Source organism: Numenius arquata, chromosome 2, assembly GCF_964106895.1.
Source record: "Numenius arquata chromosome 2, bNumArq3.hap1.1, whole genome shotgun sequence".
NCBI lineage: Eukaryota > Metazoa > Chordata > Aves > Charadriiformes > Scolopacidae > Numenius > Numenius arquata.
In genome coordinates this window covers 127,553,224-127,578,706 of record NC_133577.1, presented here as the reverse complement: position 1 = coordinate 127,578,706, position 25,483 = coordinate 127,553,224, and the positions used below count along the sequence as shown (strand labels likewise).

At 43.5% G+C, this 25,483-nt stretch overlaps 1 protein-coding gene across 1 annotated transcript in view; it reads left to right on the top strand.

Moving 5' to 3' along the window:
* TAF3 (TATA-box binding protein associated factor 3) overlaps positions 1-25,483 on the top strand; it is a 129,747-nt gene that overhangs the window by 73,855 nt on the left and 30,409 nt on the right. The window contains exon 3 of the mRNA XM_074144584.1: positions 23,522-25,338. Within this exon, the coding sequence (XP_074000685.1) occupies positions 23,522-25,338 (1,817 nt within the window). The remainder of the gene's footprint in view (positions 1-23,521; positions 25,339-25,483) is intronic.

Here is a 25,483-nt window from a genome sequence, read left to right as displayed (position 1 = left end):
CCTCCCCCTCTACTCTGCCCTGGTGAGGCACCATCTGGAGTACTGTGTCCAGTTCTGGGCTCCCCAGTTCAAGAAGGACAGGGAACTGCTGGAGAGGGTACAGCAGAGGGCTACAAAGATGATGAGGAGCCCAGAGCATCTCTCTTAGGAGGAGAGGCTGAGGGACTTGGGTCTTTTTAGTCTGGAGAACAGAAGACTGAGGGGGGATCTGATCAATGCTTATAAATACTTAAAGGGTGGGTGTCAAGAGGATGGGGCCAGTGTTTTTTTCAGTGGTGCCCAGGGATAGGACAAGAGGAAATGGGCACAAACTTGAATGTAAGAAGTTCCATCTAAACCTGAGGAGGAACTTCTTTACTTTGAGGGTGGCAGAGCACTGGAAGAGGCTGCCCAGAGAGGTGGTGGAGTCTCCTTCTCTGGAGACATTCCAAACCCTCCTGGACACGTTCTTGTGCAACCTGCTGTAGGTGGACGTGCTTTGGCAGGGGGGTTGGACTAGATGATCTCCAGAGGTCCCTTCCAACCCCTTGTGATTCTGTGATTCTCAAGTAGGTTCTGCAGTCTCTAAAACTGGGGAAACTGAGGCAAGGCTCTGAATTTATTTTGCAGGCAACTTAGTTTCGAGGCACCTGTGGCCAAGCAAAGATAAAAGTTGAAGTTTGCTGGCGGCCAGATCGGTGTCTTAGGTGCAGGGCTGCCCGTGAAATTCGCTTCCAAATTATTTCCTTTGCCATACCCCGCGTGTTGCTGCAGGAGGAGTCTTTGCTTTCGACACAGCAGTGGGATATTATGCCAAGAAATATTTTTATAATATTGATACCTTAGCCCACGGTATAGTATTTGTTTAATATTTGGTAAGGTCTCAGCTGCAACAACCAACCAGCAAAAATTTCCTTCTCGTGGGAGCTTTCTGACGAGTTCTAGCACATAGATTTGGTATTTTATAATGCTAAGAAATGTCATTAAAAGGCTTTCTAAGCTACCAGGCTTTAAACGGTGTTTTCTGCTGCAGAGTATCAAATTGATAGTCAACCATAATTTGGTTTTTAAGTTTGTCTGTTGAATGAGTACCAATTTGTATAGATAATATATTGTGTGTTAAAGTGAGTGCTCCGCTTTTGTACATTCCCTTCCATTAAGAAGATGAGACCTCGGATAAACTGGGAGTTTCAGATAATGTGGAATCAAATACGTTCGCAAAGTCGTACTGTAACAAATCAGCACAATGACTATTTTATGTTTGAAACGGAGATGGTGTTTTGAGTGCCTGTAAATGCCTTGTTGGAAAAATCAATTCTGAGCATCCCCTTTCTCCACGTTTTGATGCATTTTACCTCGAATGTATTTTGACACGGAAAGTTTCAGTTCTCTCACACTCTGGGTTTAACTCTCTTGGCTTTTTGAAGCTTAAGTCCAGATTTACACCAAGGTAACTGGGAACAGCGTGTGCTTTTGAAGGGCACCTTAACCAGTGCTTAATTACTGTGTTTGACTGGTAAATCAGCATAAGAAAAGCATGCACAGAAGACTTCTGAAGGAGAAATTGAACTTAAACAACACATCACGCTTTTAGTTTCTCCAAGACATCTCACTAGATCTCAAACTCCTAGTATTTTTGGATGTCTCCATGGTTTTTTGGCAGACTGGCACCGTGTAGAACAGTAACGCTATAGCATCCTGCCCCGTAGGATCGACAGAGCTTGTTTCGTTTGGGGCAAATGAATAAATAAGGCTTCCCGGTACGCTCAGAGAGCTCAAAGCACTCAGGGAAAAATACCAATAATCCCCATTTGATAGAGGGTGGGAGGAAGGCACGGACCTTTGTCATGTCAAGCACCACCGAGCTGGTCACTGCCAGAGCGGGACCTTCGAATCTGCTTGAAATGGGAAAGTCGATGGGAGAGCGAGATACGGGAGGGAGGAAGAGCTTTTATAGAGAGATGTAACGTGTACCTTAGTTTGATTTATTTATTTTTCTTCGCTGAGGAGTCTGCTGTATTCGGCGTTACATGGTCTTTGCCCTGGGTGCAGTAGGCTTTTTGCATTTTCTGAAGGGCTATATTGGTCGTATTGTGAAAATGGGACTGTGACCTATTTAGACGGGTTAGAGTGGGGCACAAATCTCGGCACTAGGAAGAAGTATCATTTTCCAGCTGGGCAGAAAATCGCATTTCTTCTGTAATAGAACACAAGAGCTCATTGAACACCGGAGTGGAGCGGCCGAGCCGTCGGTGCTCCGCCGGGGGGATGAAGTCTCCGTTTAAATATTCCATCAGATAGCAGAAATCCTGGGAGTCCGAAGAACAGAATTACTGGCTTCGGCAGATGACCAAAAAGTTCTTGTTTTTCTCAGGAGAGACTGCTTGGCTGCAGCAGAGGCTTGGTTTTAGAGGAGCTGCGAGGTGCTTTCTATACTTATTTTCCTTGCTAGTTGTCAAGGGCTGAAAATAAAGAGGAAAGTATTATATATAAGCATAACCCTGGACTGGCAAGAAGATGACGTTCAGAGATTCATGCACATTTAAATGAGCCTGTTGTAGAAGCAGGAACTTTTAAATCGAAGGCTTCTGTTTGTCAGAAAACCAACCATTTGACCTAAATGCTCAGAAGCTGGGTTAGGGGGATTACCCAAAATTATTAGGAGTGGGACAGTCCAATATTTGTCTTGATAACGTTGCAGCTTGAATCAGATAAACCTTTGTAGGAGGAGGTTGTAGCTCCTCTTAGACCTCCTGTTGTGGTCAAGAAAAAAGCAAAACAAGAAACTTCCAAGCACGCAAGGTCCTGGCGAATACCTTGTGCCTCCAAAACTACATCTTTTTTCCATCTGTTCTTACAAATAGGAGATTTGCTTCCCCTTCTAAACCTAGACTTTGCTGCCTTTCTTCACGTAACACTTAAAGGTGATGGATTGTTTCAAATCTATTTTAAGATTTAAAGAAGCTTGACAAACTGGCACTGTAAGAAGAATATTAACGTGCAAGACTCTGTGAATTGGGGCGATGTCACACCATTAGGTTTGTGCAGGAGCTCTCAAGTGCATCGCAGTTATTACATTCCATTATGTGAGATGGGCAAATCTTATCTTGGCCTCACGCTGGCGTCACAGCAGCGAACTTGTTGAATTCCCCTAAGTTATGGAAATACCTCGTGTAGAACCTAAACTCGGTATTACAAGTTTTGACACAACTCCCTTTCCACCAATGGGGAACAATATATTATTTTCTATCCTTCAAAGCTGCTTTTCTGTAGAGATAACATTGGCAAGGATAACTTCCAAGATAGGCGCTCACTCAGCAGAGGAACATTTCTGTATTACTCACAAAGATAAGGCGGTATTAAGAACTTCCTTGGAGTTCTTACCAAAAATCAATTCTATCTTTTCTAGTTCTCCAGAGATAAATCATCCCTCTCCCCATCCTAATCCGCACTGGGCGGGGGCGGAGGCAAAGAGAAGGATGTGCTACAAAAAGTGGATATTACAATCTCCCGGTCTTTTTGCCACTTATTTGAAAATTTAAAACACTACCTTTTCGGAATGGGGCGTCAGCCATAAAGCGATGGTCATTCCCAAATCGGTCATAGCTCGGTGACCAAAGGAGCTAATCTATTGTGAGGAATTAATTGCTATCTCTGCCAGAAGAAACTACTTGTGGGTTGTTTCTGTGGCATCTAAGGAAAGATGCAGGATCATACTGCAGATGAGCAAACACCAGTATTTCCTATTTTTTAAGACATCTCCCCTAATCCAAGGCGTGAGAGATGGGCTCTTTCTCCTTCTGACTATGTAAAACAAGATCTGATGAGCCAGTTTACACCTTCTCTTAATCAAAAGCTGAGCTGGTAGGTTCAGCACTAGATTTCCAGACTCGTTCTTCTCATTTTCAGCTCTGCCACCAGTATCTCCCACCAGTGGGACAGTGACCGTACATGAATAGTTTGTTCTTGCTGAGCCCTGTTTGGTTTTTCCTCTTTAAGCAGAGAGCACTGATTCTGTTTGTCTGTGCAAATTCTTTGCCATTGATGGATAAAGAGCCTGTAAAAATATGTGGCTGTGCCCTGAGCAGGTTGTCCTGAAACATCTGGTCTTGGTAATAGAAAATTCCCAAAACGGTGGCTTGGCAAAAATATTATTCCTGAGCAAGAATAAATTTAGACTTTTATTCTGAACCAGGTATCTTGTGTCTCTAAATACCTGCTATTCTTGAGCAGTCATAGAGCTTATTAATCATATTGCTTATGATAAATGATATTTTTTCCCAGGCTGTCGTTCAGCATGTCTGGTGTATGTCAAGGATAATATTCTCTTGCGATGGTGTAGCATATTGAAAATGGAAATAATGTATTTACAGTTTCTCAGATGTCCTGACTAATATTGCTACCTGTCTTTTCTCCTCCCAGTTCCTTATACTTTTGACCATAACTGTATTTTTTTCTTTTCTAATTTACAGAAGGCAGAGATGCAAGTCCTGACAACACCTTTCTTAGAGGATTAAAAAGGTGTCCTTGTTCTTGCTCACAAATTTTATGGTTAGATTTCTTTCTCCCTGTGAGACACCTAGATTTTTTAAACAGCTTTCTGTGCAGATAGCTGAGTAAATCTTAGGTTTTTGTAGTAAACCTTTAATAGCCAGAGCACAAGATATTTATCCCACGGTAGCAGATGTATCTTAGAGACCCGTAAAGAATTTATGGCACAAGGAAGCAAGTAGTTATTGTATTAAAATCCCTAATGCTTTATTTTTCTTGTTACTTCATCCCACAGTTCTAGAGGTCACTTTGATTGAACTTAATGAGTTCCTGGGTGTACACAGAGTCCACCAAGGTTTTGTGTTTGTTTCTCTAGCCCAGAAAGGGTGGAGGAGGGGGAAGAAGCTCAGAAATAAAACAATCTGATGTCTGCCATGGTGTTATCCAGCACTTGAAACAAACTCAACTTAAATATTTGGGAATCTGAATTTCTTTGTTAAAGGCTCTTTAGCTCCCTGCAGAAGAAGTGGTGGAAGGTCCTTTTTGTACGTTTTAGTGATATTTCATCTTTGAGAGAGATTTCTAGACATTATCTGAAGTTGTTCTCCTGCTTTCTGTCTTTCAACTCGGAACAGTGACAGTTCTTGGTGGGAGGGAGAGAGGAAAGGGTTTTACTTCTCCAACTTTATTAGGGAATAAGGTGGTGTAAAGAGGGGGAAACAAAACAAAATTTAGAAGGTAAATTGGGGAGGGATCCTTGCTGAGTCAAAGATACCATTCCGGGAAAATAACCAAATCTCCTGCCCCAGTTGGAAAAAGAATCCTCTCTCTGAGTACGTCTTCTCCTGAACTTTCTCTATCCACAGCAAGAGGCTGGATGGTACTCAAGTGTCCACATCTGCCCTTAAGAGAAGATGAAGGAAGTCCCATCTCATCTGAAAGGGCTTGTAGGTCTACTAAAATATAAAAAGCAACCTTAGCAACAGAAATCATGCATGTTCACTGTGGTATACTGACCTTGAACGTTGTGTTTTCATCATGTGCCGTTCTTTTAAGTCAGAGGACGGACACCCCCGTGTCTGACATACGTGCTATGTGCTGGGGGAAGGTTTATCTGCTGTAGCTGTGGGATGCTGACAAGAGGATTGCTCTAAGGTAGTCTGTGCTAGACACTGTCAGTACCTCATGTCCCAAGCTGCTGGTCATTGCAAGCAACTTAGAATCATAGAATGGTTAGAGTTGGAAGGGACCTTAAAGATCATCCAGTTCCAAACCCCCTGCCATGGGCAGGGACACCTCCCACTAGACCAGGTTGCTCAAAGCTCCATCCAGCCTGGCCTTGAACACCTCCAGGGATGGGGCAGCCACAACTTCTCCGGGCAAAAACCTTGTGCCAGTGTTTCACCACCCTCACAGGAAAGAATTTCTTCCTAATATCTAATCTAAATCTCCCCTCTTTCAGTTTAAAACTGTTACTCCTTCTCCTATCGTTCCACTCCCTGATAAAGAGTCCCTCCCCATCTCTCCTCTAGCCCCCTTTAGGTATTGGGAGGGGCTATAAGGTCTCCCTTCTCCAGGAGAAGGCCTTCTCTTCTCCAGGCTAAACAGCCCCAACTGTCTCAGCCTGTCCTCACAGCAGAGGTGCTCCAGCCTCTGATCACCTTTGTGGTCTCCTCTGGACCCGTTCCAACAGGTCCGTGTCCTTCTCATGATGGAACTTTATACTCTTGAGCATTTTATTAGAAACCAGAAAAACCCAAGAGATTGTAAGGTAATTCATCTTGGCCGTAATGCGGTAGGTGTGTATATTCTTGTGGTTTGGCACTGTGACACTGAATTCACCATTTTAAGCAAGACAATCTATAACTTAGTGATCAAACTGGAATTTTTCAGCTATTCCTCGTTTCTATTATGACACATGAATAATAAAGCAGGATCTGCAAGAGTTATATATCTAAAAGTTACATATCTAAATCCCTTCTGAAAGTAATGGATGCTTCATGAGAATATGAGGTGTAATTACTTTTTAATAACTGCTGAGATACGTCGGATCTGAACAACTTCTTATCTAAGAGCATCCTCAGGCATTTTTTTTTATTTTTCTGGATGTGCATAAGAAATGAAGCCGCAGTATCTGCAGTGACAGGTGTGAGATGGAAGAGACGAGTGTTCAAGCAGCGAAGCTCACAGGATTTAGCATCGTGTGATGGAGAAACCAAACCAGCAGCAATTGCTCTCCGTTCACATTCTGGCTTGTTCCACGGTCGCTTTGACCATATCTCCACATCCTTTTTTGTCCCATCTTCCTCATTTTGCCCCTGAAATACTTGTTTAGCGTAACTCCTCTTTAACTCCTGTCTGTCTTCTTACAGTCCCGTCTTTCATGGGCTTCCTGGATGTTTTATCCTTTACCCCTTGCTTCAATCTTGCCTTTGGCCACCAGTCTCCTTCATGCAAGCATCCCATATGACACAAAGAGAGAAAAACACGTTTGCTTTCCTAGGTTTTATCTTTCTGCTAAATGCTAGTAAAAGAGAAGGCTTAGAATGAGGGACAGGAAAAGACAGAAAAACTGTAATACAGAAAAAAACTAATATTTTCTGAGTTTTGGAAGGGGCAGGCCATGAAGACCAAAGAAAAGGAGGAAAATACAATGATGAGAGAAAGCAGAGAATCAGGACAAAAAGAAAAAACAAAGAAATGGGAAGGAAAATCTTCAGTGTTGTTTATGTTCATGATTTATTCCTGTAGCAGCGTAGGTGAAGGCAGTGCTTTACAAACACAGATCAGGTCCCTGCCCTGTGAATTTGCAGTTTGAATTGGGCGGTGGGAGAAATTAATGCAGAAAACTCCCTGCGTTTCAATTTATTTCTCTGTAACGCGTCCCAGAGCATGTTTCATTTTGGGGAGAGGAGGTGACGACAGATTGTTGTTGCTAATAGGATTTGGGTCAAACTGCTGCTTACTATTTGGCAGGTAACTAGATTAATAGGGGGGTGTTCTTAAAAATTACATGCCACAGCAGGAGGATAATCCCCTCCCCACCGAATTTCAAGTCCCGTTCATCAGCAAAGGTGTTTGGCTGAGCATTCTCTGCAGCAATTTATCCATTAAAACCCAAGCTTCCCTACCACTGGCTTTAATCCTGGCTTGGAAGGAACATCCTCGCCACGGCTGAGCGCGCTTCGTTCTGCCTGACTCCCAAAAATACCAACAGCTCGTGCTCACTCCCGTAGATAAATCTTCCTTCCACCCCGCAAAAAACTCATGGAGACAGAGGTGGTAAAGGTCTGAGTTCATGGAAGCCGCGTGGAAGCTTTGTCTGTGTTAGCCAAGAGCTGGAAGACAGTCAAGCAACTTAGGTTAAAAATCGCCAAAACACCTCTCCGGCTGCTAAGACGGGCTGGTTATGTCCCATCTACCAGAATGACATTTAAAATTACGAGGAAACTATGTGTAGAAAATAGCTTACATGAGGTATTATGTGAGATCTGCTGGAGCTGGAAGGTTGATGGGTGCTTTTTTGATGGTGGCGGTTTTAAGAACATGGGTTTAGAAAGTGTGGCAAGAAAAAGAATCACAGGATCATAGAATCATAGAATGGTTTGGGTTGGAAGGGACCTTAAAGATCATCGAGTTCCAACCCCCCTGCCATGGGCAGGGACACGTCCCACCAGACCAGGTTGCTCAAAGCCCCATCCAGCCTGGCCTTGAACACCTCCAGGGATGGGGCATCCACAGCTTCCCTGGGCAACCTGTTCCACTGTCTCACCATCTTTACAGAGAAGATTTTCTTCCTAATATCTAATCTGAATCTCCCCTCTTTCAGTTTAAAACCATTATCCCTTGTCCTATCGCACTCCCTCATAAAGAGTCTCCCACACATCAAGTGTGGCAAGAAGAAGATGATGATCAAATAAATCATTACAGATTAATTTTGCGTCGGCTGTAAATGCTTTTGCTGCATTTAACAGCTATGGGGAGTTTCATATCTCAAGATGAAGAAATTGTCTTTAGTTTGTGGCTTCTTCGAGGGGCTTTGTAGAGCATCAGCTGGTGTCCCTGGGAATTTCAGTTCTCTCCTGGCAGGGAGTCACCTGGTGCTGTACCAGTCTCAGGTCTGGGAAATGGGAAGATTCTATGGGAATCCAACAGCTCTAAAGTGAAGGACTTCTTTTATTTTTCTAATGTCTGAGTGGAAAGTTAATGTTACGTAAAACTGCCTACTGAAGCCAATTCCTTTGCTAAATTTGTTTTCATAGGGTTTTTTCATTTCTCCCCTGTGTCCAAGAAAAATATTACTTAGCTAAAAGACATTAATTCAGTTTAAATCAGGATATCAAGCCCTCTGAGTCTAGTGCTGATGTGTGTGCACAAGTTTCTTGTTTAATTTAAGCCTGCCGGTTACTGGCTCTTTGTTTATTTCTCCACTCTCCCTGCTTTCCCTATATTCAGGATGCTTATCTCATAAACTGCTCGAAAACTAATGGCCGAGTAGCATTTTTTTAAATAATTCAGATGGAAAAGCAATCTCCGGCAAAGTTTCTGTAATCAGGTCTGTATACGACCCAGCTTGTGCTCCGACTTGATCAAAAATAGATCCTTAACTTCTAGTTAAGCCTAATTAGTTGTGGGTTTGTGTTTTTGTTTGTTTTTTTTTTTTTTTAAAGAAAGCAGAGTTCGATACAAAACCACTTCTCATTTTCCTTTGCAATCAGCGCACCATTTGGGTTTTGTTAAAGGACACGTGTTGCATCCTTCAGATACGAGCTTCGCAAAACAATTAGCGCATCTTTCACGTGGCCTAAACTTGATTGAATAATTACTCAAAATAATATGTCAGTAATGGAATACATAGGGTTATCTCGTGGCTAATCCTCAGGTAATGGAGTTGGTGTATCTCTGATTTTTCCCGTAGCAGCTCCCAGCGAACAGGAGACTGAGACAAAAGTGATTACGGGAAGCAGAGGGAGTCACTGGAGGCCAGCAAGGAAAAGGAGGCCTTATCTTAAGCAATTAATCAAGAAAACTCCTATTGTGGGACAATTATTCAAAGCTAATTCTGAAATAGCTCGAGAGCCCGAGGTCCTGGAGGTTTTTTTGTGTGTGTTGTTTGGTTTGGGTTTTGTTTTGTTTTAAGAGTTTTGCCAAGGTCAATGGGAGCACTGGGGCAGACCTTGCATCAGAAGGAAGAGGCTGCTGCCTTCTTGAGAGCAAATCGAGTATAAAACGCAGCATCTCACGGCTTTGAGGTCGGTACAGGAGCTGTAATTTCTTATTTAAAAAAAAAAAATATATATATATACGGGTTGGAATGTTTCTAAGCGGAGACAATATTTTGAAACTTGCCTAACGTTTCCACAGAAGCATCCTCTGTTATTTTGCATCCGTCGCGAGCGATGCCGAGGGGAGCGGATCACGAAACGTTCCACCTTCGTGCGATTGTCACCCTGGTGTAGATGCAGGACTCTGTTATCTCTGAATCTCTCTTCTGTTCTTTTTCTCTTGGTGTTTTGTTTTGTTTTTTTTTTTACACTACGTTTTGCTTAGCTTAATTGTCCTACAAAGGCTCGCAGCAACTGCAGAAGTGTGGGATTGTTTCGTGGCTGTGGCTTTGCGAAAGACCACGAGGTCTTTCCAGTCGTCCCCCAAAAAGGCTCTTGTAGGGTGTCGGCAGCTGACAGACTGATTATGACTGACAGATGATTGGGGGCCTGGAGCATCTCTCTTAGGAGGAGAGGCTGAGGGACTTGAGTCTTTTTAGTCTGGAGAAGAGAAGACTGAGGGGGGATCTGATCAACGCCTATAAATACTTAAAGGGAGGGTGTCAGGGGGATGGGGCTGGTCTTTTTTCAGTGGTGCCCAGGGATAGGACAAGAGGAAATGGGCACAAACTTGTACATAAGAAGTTCCACCTAAACATGAGGAGGAACTTCTTTCCTGTGAGGGTAGCAGAGCCCTGGCAGAGGCTGCCCAGAGAGGTGGTGGAGTCTCCATCTCTGGAGACGTTCCAAACCCTCCTGGACACGTTCCTGTGCAACCTGCTGTAGGTGGACGTGCTTTGGCAGTGGGGTTGGACTAGATGATCTCCAGAGGTCCCTTCCAACCCCATGTGATTCTGTGACTCCTTCACTCTGTGTTCAGCTTCTGAGCTCCCATGGAAGTGAGATTTATTTGAAGATGTTACCGTGATCCACGAGGTCCTACGGAAAGAAGCAATAGATTTTAGCAGCTGTCCCTGAAAAATTATAAGGTCGCCGGGGAGACAAAAAAAAAAAAAAAAAAAGAAAAAGAAAAGCAGAGGTTTTAAATTGGATGTGGTTTAAATTTTCCTACGGCCTCCTGAGTTTGGCTCCTTGCTGGAGAGGGAAGACGCCCGCAGAATTATTACTCAGCACCGTCACCCCGTGCTCCCCTAGCACTTTTTATTTTTCCCAGCGGTGCCGACGGCAGCGTTTTGCAGCCTCCTTTAGCGTCGGGTGGGAAACCCAGCCGGTTTCGGGTGGCTGGTGAGTGCCCCTCATTAGATGCGAAGGTGATCACGCCGCTCCTGATTAGTTTTTCTCGCTGCCCGTGGGCACCTTTTGCAGGGCAGGGTTACGGGAGAAAGCCGGGGACGCACACGGGCTCCCACCGAGGCTGAAAGACAAAGAGAGTCACTAATTGGATTTGTAGCTGTAAGGAAAAAAAACTCTTTTAAGTAAACATTTTCCTCTCTTTAAGTCTTTCCTTGGCTTCTTTCGTGAAGACTGCTTGAAAGTATCTGTTTCGGGGGTGAACCCTTCCCAGCAAATTTAATTTTGAGGCTTGTCAAGCTTTATTAAAGCCTTATCGTCAGTGATTTCCTTCTCTGCTAGATCAAGAAGATTATATTTGTTATGGGATTCGTATCGTAGCTCAGAATTCTTCCCAGCACATGCGGGGTTTCACATGTGTAACCAAGACACATCACCGCCGATTCCGAGCGCTGGAGTCCCGGGATGTGCCTCGTCAGCACATATTTGTGAGGACTTTGGATGCTGTTCGGAGTCATAAGCGGGGACTGCATTTTGTGTTTCTGAGTTTAACGACTGTTTGAATAAACGCATTGCTCTGGGTGGCAAAAACGTTCCTAATCGCTGCTGGTATCCTTAAAGAAATGAGCTGATATATCCATTCCCAACAGCTGGAATATTTGGTGAACACTTCTGGGTATGGTGTGCATACGTATATATTAAAAGAGAGCGCGAATGTACGCCTTTTTTTTACTTTTAAGATGTAGTAACTCTGTTTGCATTAATGTTAGTGGGAGTTTCCAGTCAATGGCAGGGCTTTTTTCTTTTTGTCTTTTTTTTTTTTTTTTTTTTTAATTAAATTTCAGTGAGTTATGTTCATCTGCGCCTCTATGGATAGATACCACAGATCAGGGCTTTGTCCAACAGTGTAGACAGACCTTTTCCAGTTCATTCCAGAGCGTAGGATCTGGTTGACATTTTTACACATCTTAATTAATATAGTGAAAATAAACTCCTCCCTCCCCTAGGCTTCCTCATTTTTATAAAATATTTTTTTTTAGTGCTGAGGAAATACTAATTTCTTATCCAATGAAGACAATCGAATGGATGGACGAGTCTCTAAATACGTGCTCCATATTTTTATGGTTTTTTTAGTGCCCAGAAGTAACCAAAGCACTTTGAGAAATACAGATACGGTTCTTGCCCTGAGCAGCTTATCATGTGCTGTTGAACGTGCCCTTGCAATTGCGAGGAATGTGCAACGGGGAGAGGAGCAGAAAGGCAATTAATGGCCAAATGAGTTCTTGAACTTAAAAGTTATTTGAAGGTGATATAAACACTCACAGCCTTTTTATGCTGGTGAAGTTGCATCTTTGTCCTGCCGAGCAAGAGTGATGATGACTTTTAAGTTGTGTTGAGCCAAAGCTTCTTTCCGGTAATGCATTTTTTTTGCAGAAGCTCCATCACGTGAGCGAGCATATAACAAATTAATACCCAAAAATAGCCCGGGTTTGCTTTTGAGGGAGTAAACCAGGTCGCAGGCAGGCGCAGGTAATTGTCGCTAATTGCACACCTCCTCTGGCAGAGGCGTTTTCTCTCTCCAGGTGGATTTTGTGCCGCACCTAAGCCCAGCGGTGCCCGTGTTTATCCCCGGAGATGAGCTTAATCGTTCCATGGGTGACCACTGGCTTCATATTCCCATTTATTCCATGCTACCCCTTACACGTCAAGCATCGTCCCGCTGCTGATGGGTGTTGCCACCCTCTGCCCTCCCATCCCCTCTGCCACAAAAGCAGGAACGAGTCACGTCACTAATGATAGCTGGGCTGAAGGGCATTTTACCTATTTAGAGCAGCAATATAAATAGAAATATGCTTATTAATGCCATCCAAAATACCCCATCGTGCCATCATGTCTGTCTCTTGCTCTCTCTGACAATCCCAAGGACAAGGAATGCTACTCCTAAATTCCAGCACCTCTGCCCTAAACCACAGTTCTGCTGTCAGGGGGGGCGTTACGCAGAAAACAAAGCTTTTGGGGTTTAAATTTTGAACTTTGGGGAAGAAAAAGTGAGGCCGGAGGTAAGAGATGGTGAAAGAAACGTGTGAGGTCTATGGGACAATTATGCCTTACCCTTTTCGGGGGGCTCTTCAGTTCTTTTGCAAAATAAGATATTAAATAATCACAGAATTTTCTCACTTCCAAATCCAAGTACCCAAATGTATACACAGGTGAAGGACTCAAACAAATTCTGCAATGGCAGATAAAAAGTTATTAGTGTGGCAGAAATACAGGTAGCCCAGAGTAATAAATACCTAGCTTGTTCCTCCACTAGAAGGTATAAATAGTTGCTTCCTAAAATATTTGTAAAAGTCTGGGGGGTTTCAGCACAGGATTTTATTGAAGGTAGAACGGTATATTTTCTTATATAAGACCATAATATATAAAAGGAAAAACACTGTAAGATCCTTCCAAATGTTTATATAGGTTCAGCGTTTTTGTTTTCAGTAAGATTTGTGATACTTGAAAAGCTGGTTTGGAAAGCCCGGCCGGGAAGATTAGATACGGAGGTGCAAAGTGAAAAGGCTGACCGTCTGTCTGCTTCCCTTTTGTCAAGAAAAATACGGATAAACCCCTCGTATTACGTTTGAGAATTGTTAGATACAGATAATAACAACGTGGATTTTGAGTCTTTAGATGATAAATTCGATCTTTGCAAGAGGAGCGGTGCCAAGTCTTAGTTGTAACAGAAATTCTCATCCAGAAATACTCCCGGGAAGATTATTAAAATACTACAGGTAGTGACATCAGCTACAAAGATCTACTCGTGCGTATTTCTTTAAAGGGGGGGAAAAAAAACACCTTAATACACAGCATTACCATAGCTAGGCCCTATTATACTATTGTAATCATAGCTGAAGCAAGAACGGTGATTAACGATGGCAATTTATTGTATCTGACGAGGGGAGAAAATAGGAGATGTTGTCGTTATCATAAATCATATCATAAATAACCAAAGAGAAGCACTCGGAAAGCTTGTGTGGTGTCAGCAGCAAGCCCTTTCAGGCACGTTAGCCCAGGATGTAGCCATAGAAACCCCAAAGTCATATTGTTATCTTAGTCTTGCTGCAGTTATGTGATACAACAGTATTAACATATAGATTAGGCCATTTATAATACTAGGTGTCATTTCAGGTTGGCTTGCTTATATAGCATTTTAGTTTTTTATTGTGCCGAATGTTAGGGAAACGCTGCATTTTTACAGGTCAGTATAGAGCCATTTATAACGTATCGGCTTCACCCCTCTGTCAGTCTGGCTAATGGACTCTGTTATTGATTGGTTGTACTCTGTGAATTGTCATTGCCTAATTACCTTGTCTTTGCTAATAATTTCATTTTTTAGAAGTCAGAATGTTCCTTTAAAGAGAAAACCTCTGCGCCTGCACACGCGCTTCGGGGTGAGTTCCCGATTCCGTTAAGGATGATGCACCCCAGAGGGAGTGAAAAGTGTAAAAAAAAGCTTGTAGATTTGTCTGAATTTTGTTGTGGAGGTTTTCCGTGTGGGTTTTGATCGAACGGCGGTGGTTTTCGCGTCGCGCTCGGTTCTCCACATTTCAGGGGAGAGACTCGAATCACAGGTAATTCCCAGCAGCACCAAAGTGACTGAACCGGGGCTGCCCTGCTGGGAGGGAACTGGCTGGTTCTCACGCATCTCCTCGCTCCATCACTTCCTAAAGATGCTTCTGTGGTTGTTTTAAAATCTCCATCCATGGTTGTTTTAAATCTCCATCCAAAGTCCGTATAGCAGCTCCAGACCTATGAGCACAGCATTGCCATGCACGTGCATTTATTTCTGTCCGTATGTGTGAGCTACAAAAGCTGTTGAGCCGCTATTAAATAGTTAAAGTGAAAATAAAGTGCATGTTTTTGCTTGCTATGCGCAGCGCAAATGCAGGACCGATATTTTGTCGGGTCGGAGAGAGATTGTGAGTGGGGCTGATAACAATCTGCCAACGCTGTTTTTCTCTCTTCAGCAGGAAGCTGGGTGTGTCATTTTAAAAATCCAGGGTAGTTTGGCTTCACAAACACCGCATATTCTAAAAAGTATTATAATGAGGACCCCCACTTGTATTTAAAAGTGTTATTCTCATTGCATCCCATACCCTAAAGCAGCCCTGGAAGCCCAAGTTGCACGTTATAACTTAATCCAAGGTCTGATGCCCAAAGATGCTCAAATCAAAGATCTCAAAGATCTCTCTGATGCTCTGCACCTCTCTCCTTTTCTTTGCACACCTTTAGGCTTGCGTGATTCTGAGGTGGGCTTTTGACTTCGCCAACCGAACAGAAAAAATTCTTTGTTTTTTTATATAGTACTGTGTCCAGCTTTGGAGCGCCCAATGTGAGAAGAACATGGACTGTTGAAACGGGTCCAGACAAGGGCCGTGAAGATGATCAGAGGGCTGGAGCACCTCTCCTGTGAGGACAGGCTGAGAGAGTTCGGGTTGTTCAGCCTGGAGAAGAGAAGGCTCTGGGGAGACCTTATAGCAGCCTTCCAGTAGCTAAAGGGGGCTACAGGACAGATGGGAAGGGACTTCTTATGGGGGAGTGCAGAGAAAGGAGGAGGGGTAATGGTTTTAAACTGAAAGTGGGGAGATTTAGATTAGATATTAGGAAAAAATTCTTTACTTTGAGGGTGGTGGGACACTGCAGTAGGTTGCCCAGAGAAGCTGTGGATGCCCCATCCCTGGAGGTGTTCAAGGCCAGGATGGATGGGGCTTTGAGCAACCTGGTCTAGTGGGAGGTGTCCCTGCCCATGGCAGGGGGGTTGGAACTGGATGATCTTTAATGTCCCTTCCAACCCAAACCATTCTATGATTCTATGATTATTTTTTTCCCTTCCACCTCCAGACATATAACTACATCTGAGTTAGCCCGTAAAGTCACTTCACTATGGAGAAGGGGCAAGGTGATGAAGAACAGAGGCGCAGAACTTTTCTCTGGCTTGTTCTAGGCCAGAAGTTTGAGTAGTATCATGACAGACCACATTGGTGATTTCAGTTCAGACTAACAGATAATCTTTCATATTTTAGCCCCGATTAGTTCCCTGGTCTCCTATATGAACTGGGACAAAAGAAACAAGGGGACTGTTTCTTTTTAAAGCAATCCCGTGATGTAGAACTATGGTTTTAGCAGTTGTGGTTTGTTTCTGGCGACCTAGAGATTTCTTATTCTCATGCTGGTGTTCAAAAGCTCATCTTCATTGATTTCATACCAAGAAATGCCTAATCTGGAGTGCGATGCAGTTGTTCAGTAGGGTGGAGAAGTAACTAAATTGGTCTGGAAATTACTGAGTCCTGAACCAGATTATTGCTGTCATCCCTATTTCAAGATGAATGGATGTATTTTGTCATTAGGGATGGAGGAAGGGCTTGTTGACCACTTACAGCTTCTTGGACAGGTTAATAACTACTTTTGGAGTGACTGATAAATGTATATACCAGATCTCTCAATCCTGTTGAACATCTCCAAGGACAATCCTGGCTAACACCGGTTGTTGAAGGCACCACCCAGCCATTTGGGCCAAAATTTCCTGATGTGACTAACGAGTCTGGATGCTCAACTTCAGGCATCTTTGACATCCTCTTCAGTGTTTCGGTTATGTATGCAAAATCACTGGCCGCTCCTGAAAGCGCTCTCTTTTTTTCTTTTTTTTTTTTTTTTTTGATGTATTTGTGGTTTCTGCAATTCAGAACGTACTGAGAAGGCGCTGGAAGGAACTCGCTGGCAATGTCAGTGGAAAAATTTGAGACACCTGGAAGATGAGCTCCTCGATGGTGCTCTCTTACCAGCTCTCTTCCTGTGGAAAGTGGCAACTGGAAAATGTCAGGGCTTGGTAATAGGTCGATTGATCTCCTTTATACAGTAAAAGAGAAATCTGTTGGTGCATCGCCTGTTTGGTAAACAAGTCACATCAGCGATCGATTGTGTTCATATGGCAGAGAAATGATACATATAATAATAGTATATATAAAACATATATATACACACATATATCTATATAAAATCTGGCATTTTAAGCTCAGCATGTATTGCAGGTATCTTAGTGTGTTCATTTTGTGTTAGGGTAGCAGGATATTGGCCTGTGGGATATCAGGATTGAATTTTGTCGCTCTTCCATTAATTTCCTTTATGGACAACACGCACACTTTCTGTTTGTTTTGGGAAAGGGCCATTGTTATTACAAGTTAAAGAGATAAAACCTATCATGGCATGCGAAAAAAAAAATCTTTTCACTTTTAAGAGAAGTCAAAAACCCCTACTTATTAGGATATGATAGGGATATTATGCTCTTGACTTAGTGACTGAAAATTTCCCAAAAGATTATCTTTGACTTAATCTCATGCTTTAAATAGACAATAGGAAAATCATTCTGGAAGTCTGCAGGAAGTTTTTGAGTATTTTTTTTGTCACTAAAAAGTTTCATGTGTTGGGTGGGAACGATGACTTTCTTGCGTTGGAGAGGCTGAGCTGGCTTGCGTATAAAATCTTCAGCGTATGCTAAGGAAGAAGGATGGGTTGAAGATTTCGGGGTAGGCACTGCCACAGTATTGCCTTTCACGAGTCCTAACTTTCCTTAAAAACCCTGACGCTTTCATATTCCATACTTAGATACTTGGTACCATACAGTGCAAAGGAGCCCGGAGACCTAAAATGAGCAGAAATGCGCGTGAAAGAAATGCATGATCTGCTGATAGATCTTTATTTGGCCATTTGGCATTCTGGTGGAGAATAAAATGTTCAAATTCCATTTAAAAAGAAAAGGGTTATGGAAGAAGTTTAATTGTTGAAAATAAGCAGGTATGAGTTGCGTGGAAACATCTGCTCATTCAGGGTTGTATCCTTAGGAGGTTTGCTCTGACAGCTGATACCGTTTATCTCGCATACTAAAGTCAACATCAAATTCCAAATGCCAAAATCTTGCGTTACGATGATACCAAGAGCTGGCTTCCCTAGGAACTGTTACCTGCCCGAGCTTTGTGTCCCAATCTGTGCCACGTTCCTTAGGACATTGTCTAGCTCTAAGGGCTTATGCTGCTGTCTCTGAAGCTACCAAGTAAAAAGTCTTTTAATGACCAATATTATAACAATTTTAATTTTATATCCCGTCAGGGTTCAAGGAGCATCTAGATGATGCTCTTATTGATTACTGTTAGATAGTCCTGCGAGGAGCAGGGAGTTGGACTTGATGATCCTCATGAGACCCTTCCAACTCAAGATATTCTATATGTGTATATTAAAAAATAGGTTTTCTTGCTTGAAGAATGCCTGTACACAGGCGCCTTTCTCTTCAATCAGAAGAGTTTTGCATCTATTTTTCCCTGGCTTTGCTTTCATCTGACCTGTTCTTGAAAGAGTAACGTGTCCTTTAACGAGGCAGCCGGGGGAGCGGGATAGCGTGGTACAGGTGGTTGCACTTCTTTTTCTGCAATAAAGACAGAATTTCTGTTCCTGTGTCAGTTTTAGGGACAAATAGTCCCTCGATCATCGTGAACTTGGACGTTCATTACTGAAGCGTTGAGTATTGCTGTCCTGAAACTGAGCCGTGGCCAAATTAAGAAGGTATATATTCAATAAGCCTTTGGTTTTGGAGTCCCTGCTGTGCTACAGGAACATGATGTACAAAGAAAGAAATTTTGTGCTTTTTTTAGTGGTTTTTCATTTAAAAGGTGCAGGAGCTTCGGTTTCTTGCCTGAACTGTTCAGCTTCAGAGATTTTCCAGCATTTGAAGTGACAGGTCCCTACAGCTGACATTTGGGATTCTAACGCTTTCTGTCCAGCGATCCCCAGGAGCTCCGTATTTATCAAGTTCAGCTTTTCCAGCGCCTCAGTGAGATGGCATCCTGGGGTGCATCAGGAAGAGTGTGACCAGCAGGTCGAGAGAGGTCATCCTCCCCCTCTACTCTGCCCTGGTGAGGCACCATCTGGAGTACTGTGTCCAGTTCTGGGCTCCCCAGTTCAAGAAGGACAGGGAACTGCTGGAGAGGGTACAGCAGAGGGCTACAAAGATGATGAGGGGCCTGGAGCATCTCTCTTAGGAGGAGAGGCTGAGGGACTTGGGTCTTTTTAGTCTGGAGAAGAGAAGGCTGAGGGGGGGATCTGATCAATGCTTATAAATACTTAAAGGGAGGGTGTCAGGAGGATGGGGCTGGTCTTTTTTCAGTGGTGCCCAGGGATAGGACAAGGAGAAATGGGCACAAACTTGAATGTAAGAAATTCCACCTAAACCTGAGGAGGAGCTTCTTTACTTTGAGGGTGGCAGAGCACTGGCGGAGGCTGCCCAGAGAGGTGGTGGAGTGTCCTTTTCTGGAGACATTCCAAACCCTCCTGGACACGTTCCTGTGCAACCTGCTGTAGGTGGACGTGCTTTGGCAGGGGGGTTGGACTAGATGATCTCCAGAGGTCCGTTCCAACCCCTTGTGATTCTGTGAGATGAAATTATCATGGCGTGTCAGATGGGAAGACAATGGTAGGTAGCGCGACCTGCCCGAGATCAGGAGAGGAGTGGATTCCTTCCTCCCTCGACTTCAAGATCATCCTTTCGTGAAAGCGAAGAACTTGCCTCATTACGTAGACACGATTAGATGTCACACCTCTAATTTTCTCCAGGAAGAAATGCCGTCTTAACAACCCGTTTTCTTGGAAGCAGCCTGCTAAGGGCTGCCAGCTTGTTTTATTTCAGCCGTGGACAAATTCTCCATGACTGCGACAGCGGAACCCATCCCTCCTGTAACCTGGGCTCCGCGCATGGGGCCGGCTGACATAATAAACAATTGCTCCGTAGAGCTTTAGTAATGTGAGCATTAATATTGATCCAGCACTGACTTCTCTAACAACAACCAAAAAAAAAAAAAAAAAAATTAAATATATATATATATATCGCTGTTATCTTGAGAAACCTCCCAAACAGCTCGAGTCTCCTTTCATTACAGGCAAGAGTTATTAGGGCAGATGGCCGAGGTGATATCCGTTTGACCTGTAGATGCTAACTCAAAGAGTCGGATCATTAATAAGGTGGCCGGAGATAGGGAAAGGTGGCAGTAAAAGGAGCTAAAAAGCAATCCCGTGCGCAGAGAACTGGGCGTCGAGAGGTGGCGGGTGGCGACTGAGATGGACAAAGGTGACAAAGTGGCTGCGCGGTTTTAAACGCTCGTTGCCAAGGCAAGCAGATTACGCTTAAAAGCTGACGTTTTCCCCTGTTTGGCTCCTGCTCCGGTGTGAATCCTTCTGGAGGAAAACCAGCCTGTAGCTCTTGAATCTAAGACAGAGATTTTGCTTTCTCTTAATAAAACTGCCCCCCCCCCCCCCCCCCCCCCGAAATAAAAAGCACTTTATTGTTTTCTGCCACGGCCGCAGCTGCGGTGGCTCAGGTTTGAAAGACGCTGCCTGGCAGAAAACCAGTCCTCGCCCAGGATCAGGCCGTGGCCTTCTTCCAAGAGAAATTTGGGTTTCATTTGACCACGATAGGATTCCGAGATTGTCATCTGAGCACGTCTGAAAAGCGGTGAATGTGTGTCGGTAGTTAAGTGCTCGTGAACTTCCTTAGTCCCTGGATTGTTCAGGACTGACCCAGGCAATTTTTTCCAGATGTTTTGGGGGAATCCAAGTCCGTCTAAAAGGGATGGTAATGCTTCTGCTTCCTTACTAAGTTGTCTTTGTGGCTTGCAGGAATGTGCATGAAAGCCGGAGCCAAGACACCCCAATTTCTAGCCTCACCTCTACAAACTGCACTTTAACCTCTTCTGCCCTTCCCTGGCACCTCCACACAAGATCACAGAAGCTCCGTGGTCCCGCTGCAAACTTTACTTGCCCTTATTAAAAAAAAAATAAGCATTGCTCTTTTTATTTTATTTTTTTTTTTGTATTGCGCATAACTCCGGTCCCTCTTCTCCAAACCTCTCCCTGAAATTGTTTTTTTTTTCGCCTTTGATCCAGCAGCTGCTGGTTTTCTGCAATCCTGAGTAGGTAAAACATGAGAAGCACCTTGGGATGAGAAGGAGTTACAAAAATATGAATTATTGCAGCGCGCTCCCGTGAGACACGGTGCGACAGAGTGGCTGTCTAAGCGGACACCGGGCAGAAATCTTTAGCAAATAAATGTTCTGATTTTTCTAGCAAATGTAATTTTTTTTACGGTTCGTTGCACTAGTTTCTATTCCGCTTTATTGTCTCTTTTTATCCCCCTGTTTTTTATATGAAAATGGTTTATGTTGCTATCTCTAACGTCTGCGTGATCCAACCCTTTTCTCCCCTAATGTTTGAATTTGGCTACGCTTTTCATCTTGTAGCTGAGGCAGAAGGCTCTAAATCCCGATGTTAAAGGAGGGCGTTTGTTTTAAATTTTATCGCTCTTTCAAATTTTAAGCGAAAACAAACTCTCAGTGGCGAACCAGGCTGAAGGGTGTTGGGAGGGAATTGCTCGGTAGCAGCCAGTGCTGTCTGACATCTGATGAATGCTAGTTCTTCATCCCCAAAACAGTTTGGAGCAGATGAAGGCGGTTGATTTCTGCAACAGCTTAACCAGAGATTGAAATGACTTCCATGATCTGGAAGCAGCTTTTTTTTTCCCCTCCAGTAGCAGGTGCAGGCTCGATCCACGGTGATTTCTCAGTTATACTCTAACTTTGCAGTTTAAAAAATATTTAATGTCAGTGCCCAGCCAGGCAAAACCTAACTCTCTAACGTTTCTGTTTTTCACGGAAGGCTAAGACTTTATCCTCAGGCAAAAGTCTCCTCTCCGGGCTGGCTGCTGTAAATCCTTTGGGCCCTGGCAAAAGCCAGAGTTGCTAGCTCATTTTACTTAATTTGTGATGCTGGCAAGATTTGTGCTGCAGCCCAGGGCTCTTGACTCAACTCTCCTAAATCAGAGCATTGACACATTACAGTAGAGAAACGCCAGCAGAGAAAACCTGAAAATAAACACCTCGGAAAGAGGTATTTCAGAAAGATGCCATCTTACAAAGCTTTAAATGGTGTAAGCTTACAAGTTTCTCACTGTTTGCTTCTTTAAAACCACCTGCTCGTTAAGAAGTTGGGTTTTATCCACCGTCATAATAAATGCTTTTTATTATGTATTTCATATGAGGATCTTAGAGCACTTGATATCTTTCCGTGGAAACCCTGCTAGACAAAATGTCATGCGTTTTTGCAGGTGGGTAAACAGAGACACGGGGTGAAGTGAAGTGAGGTTGTCTACACAGGAATGTTAACCGGCATAGGTCGGTTAATGACATAATTACAGCAAATATAAATGTGTCAGGTTAACGCCGGTGCGCTGGTTCTTATTCCAGACTAAGAATCCTTTTTCCTGCTTGGATAATTCCATTTGGAAAGTGAGGAAGTGTATCCGAGAGGATAAAGTGCTTGGCTGTGGTTGGGCAGATCAGAGGTTCTCTTCTTCTCAAACCTGCCGTGGATTTGCTGGGAGATCTCAAGTGAATTTTCCCCTTTCTCTGCACCGTAATGTCACATGTGTAGCGCTGAAGGTGGTGTTATATGTAGGGAAAAAAAGGTAATTGCTCTTAAACAAAAAAAAGCAGAGCAATCACACGGGTGATGTCCACGCTGGCTTAAAACAGTTGGTGCCTGATGTCCATCCACCCTGTGCATCTTCTTTTCAAAAGCTGGTTTTTGGGCCTGAATGCCCGCTTAGGACTGGAGCACGTTAGGTTTATTCCTCCCATCTTTCATTTTGGTTTCAGTAGAGCAGGAAGCCAGCACGTGGACTCCAGGGTTGCTCCATGATGTAAACAGAACAACAGTAAGTGGAGACGGTGGGGAGATGCATCTCAAAGGCGTGCTCCTCATCCAAACCGACAGGCACACACGCGATGCTGGGGTGTTCCCATGGAATCATAACAGATAACATCCCTGTGCAGCAAGCTCTTGAGATGGTATCAGGGACAGAACCCAGCACGTTGAATGGGGCTTAGTCTTCTGCTTTTTAACCTTCAGACTGTGCTGCTTCAGGAAAAACAAACAAGGTTTAGGAAGACGCTTCCCCAGTAGTTAATCTGCAGTCAAAATTGTGTGATATGTAGGCCAGACAGCTAATTCCAGTGAATTTTACTTTGATGTATGCTTCACCATCCACTTTGTTACAGCAAAAAATGCCTCAACCTCTCTCCCTTCATTTGAAATGAATGAAGCAGGTTCACGTTACTGTAACCCAAACAGCCGCTGTAAGAAATAAGACGTTTTTAGATAGAACTGACACTTTGGACCCACTCCACAAGGTCTACCATCATTGGTCAGCTCTACCCTCATATCCTTTGCTCACGGGTTTGATGTTACACGGTGAGGGCACCTGCCAGTTGTGATGGTGGCTGATGCAAGACAGAGGAGATGCCACACTTTCCTTCCAAGTAGAGCAATAAGAAGCTGTTAGGTGGCCCATTGTGGGCTGAGATGCATGTGATCATTTCTTCTGATGCTTGTTTGTTTCTGTAAAACACATTTTTAATTATCCTAATGCTTTTTAAAAATGTTCTTTGTTACAGAAGAGGAAGAGGAACAGGTGCCTACCGATGGCGGTACATCAGCGGAGGCCATGCAGGTCCCACTGGAAGAAGAGGGAGATATGGAAGAGGATGAGGCAATTAATGATGAGAACTACTTGAGCAAGAGACCATTAGAAAGTCCTGATGCTGAGGAATTTCCACCCGTGAAACGGCCAAAACTGTCTGTTTCCAAAGGGGATGCCTTGGATGGAGCTTTGGAACCACGTGAGCCTCTTAGCTCAATAAATACACAAAAAGTACCACCAATGCTTTCTCCAGTTCACGTTCAGGACAATACAGACTTAGCCCCTCCTTCACCAGAACCACCAATGTTGGCTCCCATAGCAAAATCGCAAGTGCCAACCCCCAAAACTTTAGAGTCAAAGCCGTTCGTACCCAAAACAAAGTCCAAAACAAGTTCTCCAGGACAGAAGACAAAATCACCTAAAACTACGCCCTCGCCAGTGGTAACTGGAAGTCCTATACGTTCACCAAAAACTGGATCCAAAGAAAAAAAGTCACCAGGTCGCGCCAAGAGCCCAAAAAGTCCTAAAAGTCCAAAGGTTCCTGTTCATGTTCCCCCACCACCTGTCAAGCCTGAAACACCAAGTAGAACCCCTCTGGCTGCATTAAGTGACAAAATAGGAAAGGAAAACATTCAAGTAAAACAAGGGCAGATGCCACCTGAGCCTGCCCCCAAGCCAAATATTGAAAACCAGGCTAAGAAACTACCAGTAATGGACAAGACCATTGATGATTCAATCGATGCTGTGATTGCTCGTGCGTGTGCAGAGCGAGAACCGGATCCCTTTGAGTTTTCCTCCGGTTCCGAATCAGAAGGGGAAATTTTTACCAGTCCTAAAAGACTTTCTATTTCAGAGACTCCAACTCCTAAGCCTTCTGTTTCTGCCAATAATGCGAATAAGGCAGGAGCAACTCCAGTACCTCCCTCAGGTGGGACTTCAAGTTCAGACATTTCATGGACAATGGATGACTCGATCGATGAGGTCATTCGAAAGGCAAACATGGGGACACCTTCTAATCCACCTACCAGCTTCACTTATTTCTCTTCTCCTTCTGCTTCACCACCAACTCCAGAACCTCTTCTCAAAGTCTATGAGGAGAAAACCAAGTTGGCTTCCTCAGTAGAAGTGAAAAAGAAATTGAAAAAAGAGCTGAAGACAAAAATGAAGAAGAAAGAAAAGCAAAAGGAAAAAGATAAAGAGAAAAATAAGGAGAAGAGCAAGGAGAAGGAAAAGAACAAGGAGAAGGATAAAGACAAGGAAGGAAACAAGGAAGCGAAATTTCAGTGGAAGGAACTACTCAAAGATGATGATCTCGATCCCTATAAATTCAAACTAAAGGACTTTGAGGATGCTGACACAAAAGTAAAGTTGAAAGATGGCAATACCAAAAAAGAGAGAGAAAAACATAAAGATAAAAAGAAAGAGAAAGAGAAAGGCAAAAAAGACAAGGATAAGAAAGACAAAGAGAAACTTAAAGATAAGGGTAAGGAAGATAAGATAAAGGCTCCATCAGCACCTCTTGTGATCCCTCCCAAAGAAATGTCTTTGCCCTTGTTCAGCACACCAGCTGCCATGAGGCTTCCCAGCATGTTACCTTCCTTGTCGCCAATGCTTCCTGAAAAACTCTTTGAGGACAAAGAGAAACCAAAAGAGAAGAAGAAAGACAAAAAAGAGAAGAAGAAAAAGAAAGAAAGGGAGAAGGACAAAGAAAAGGAAAAGAAGGAGAAGGAAAAGGAGAGGAAAGAAAGAGAAAAGAAAGAGAAAGAAAAAGAGAAACACAAACATGAAAAGGTAAGCTGCTTAGATGAGTTGAGATGGAATACTTGCTTGAAAAATGCACATGGATTCCCGTATTTGCTGCCGAGTGTTGTTTAAGAGCTTTGAGGAGATGTGTGATTACAGGTTTGGTATGTTTTTTAAAAATGGCAGCTCCAAG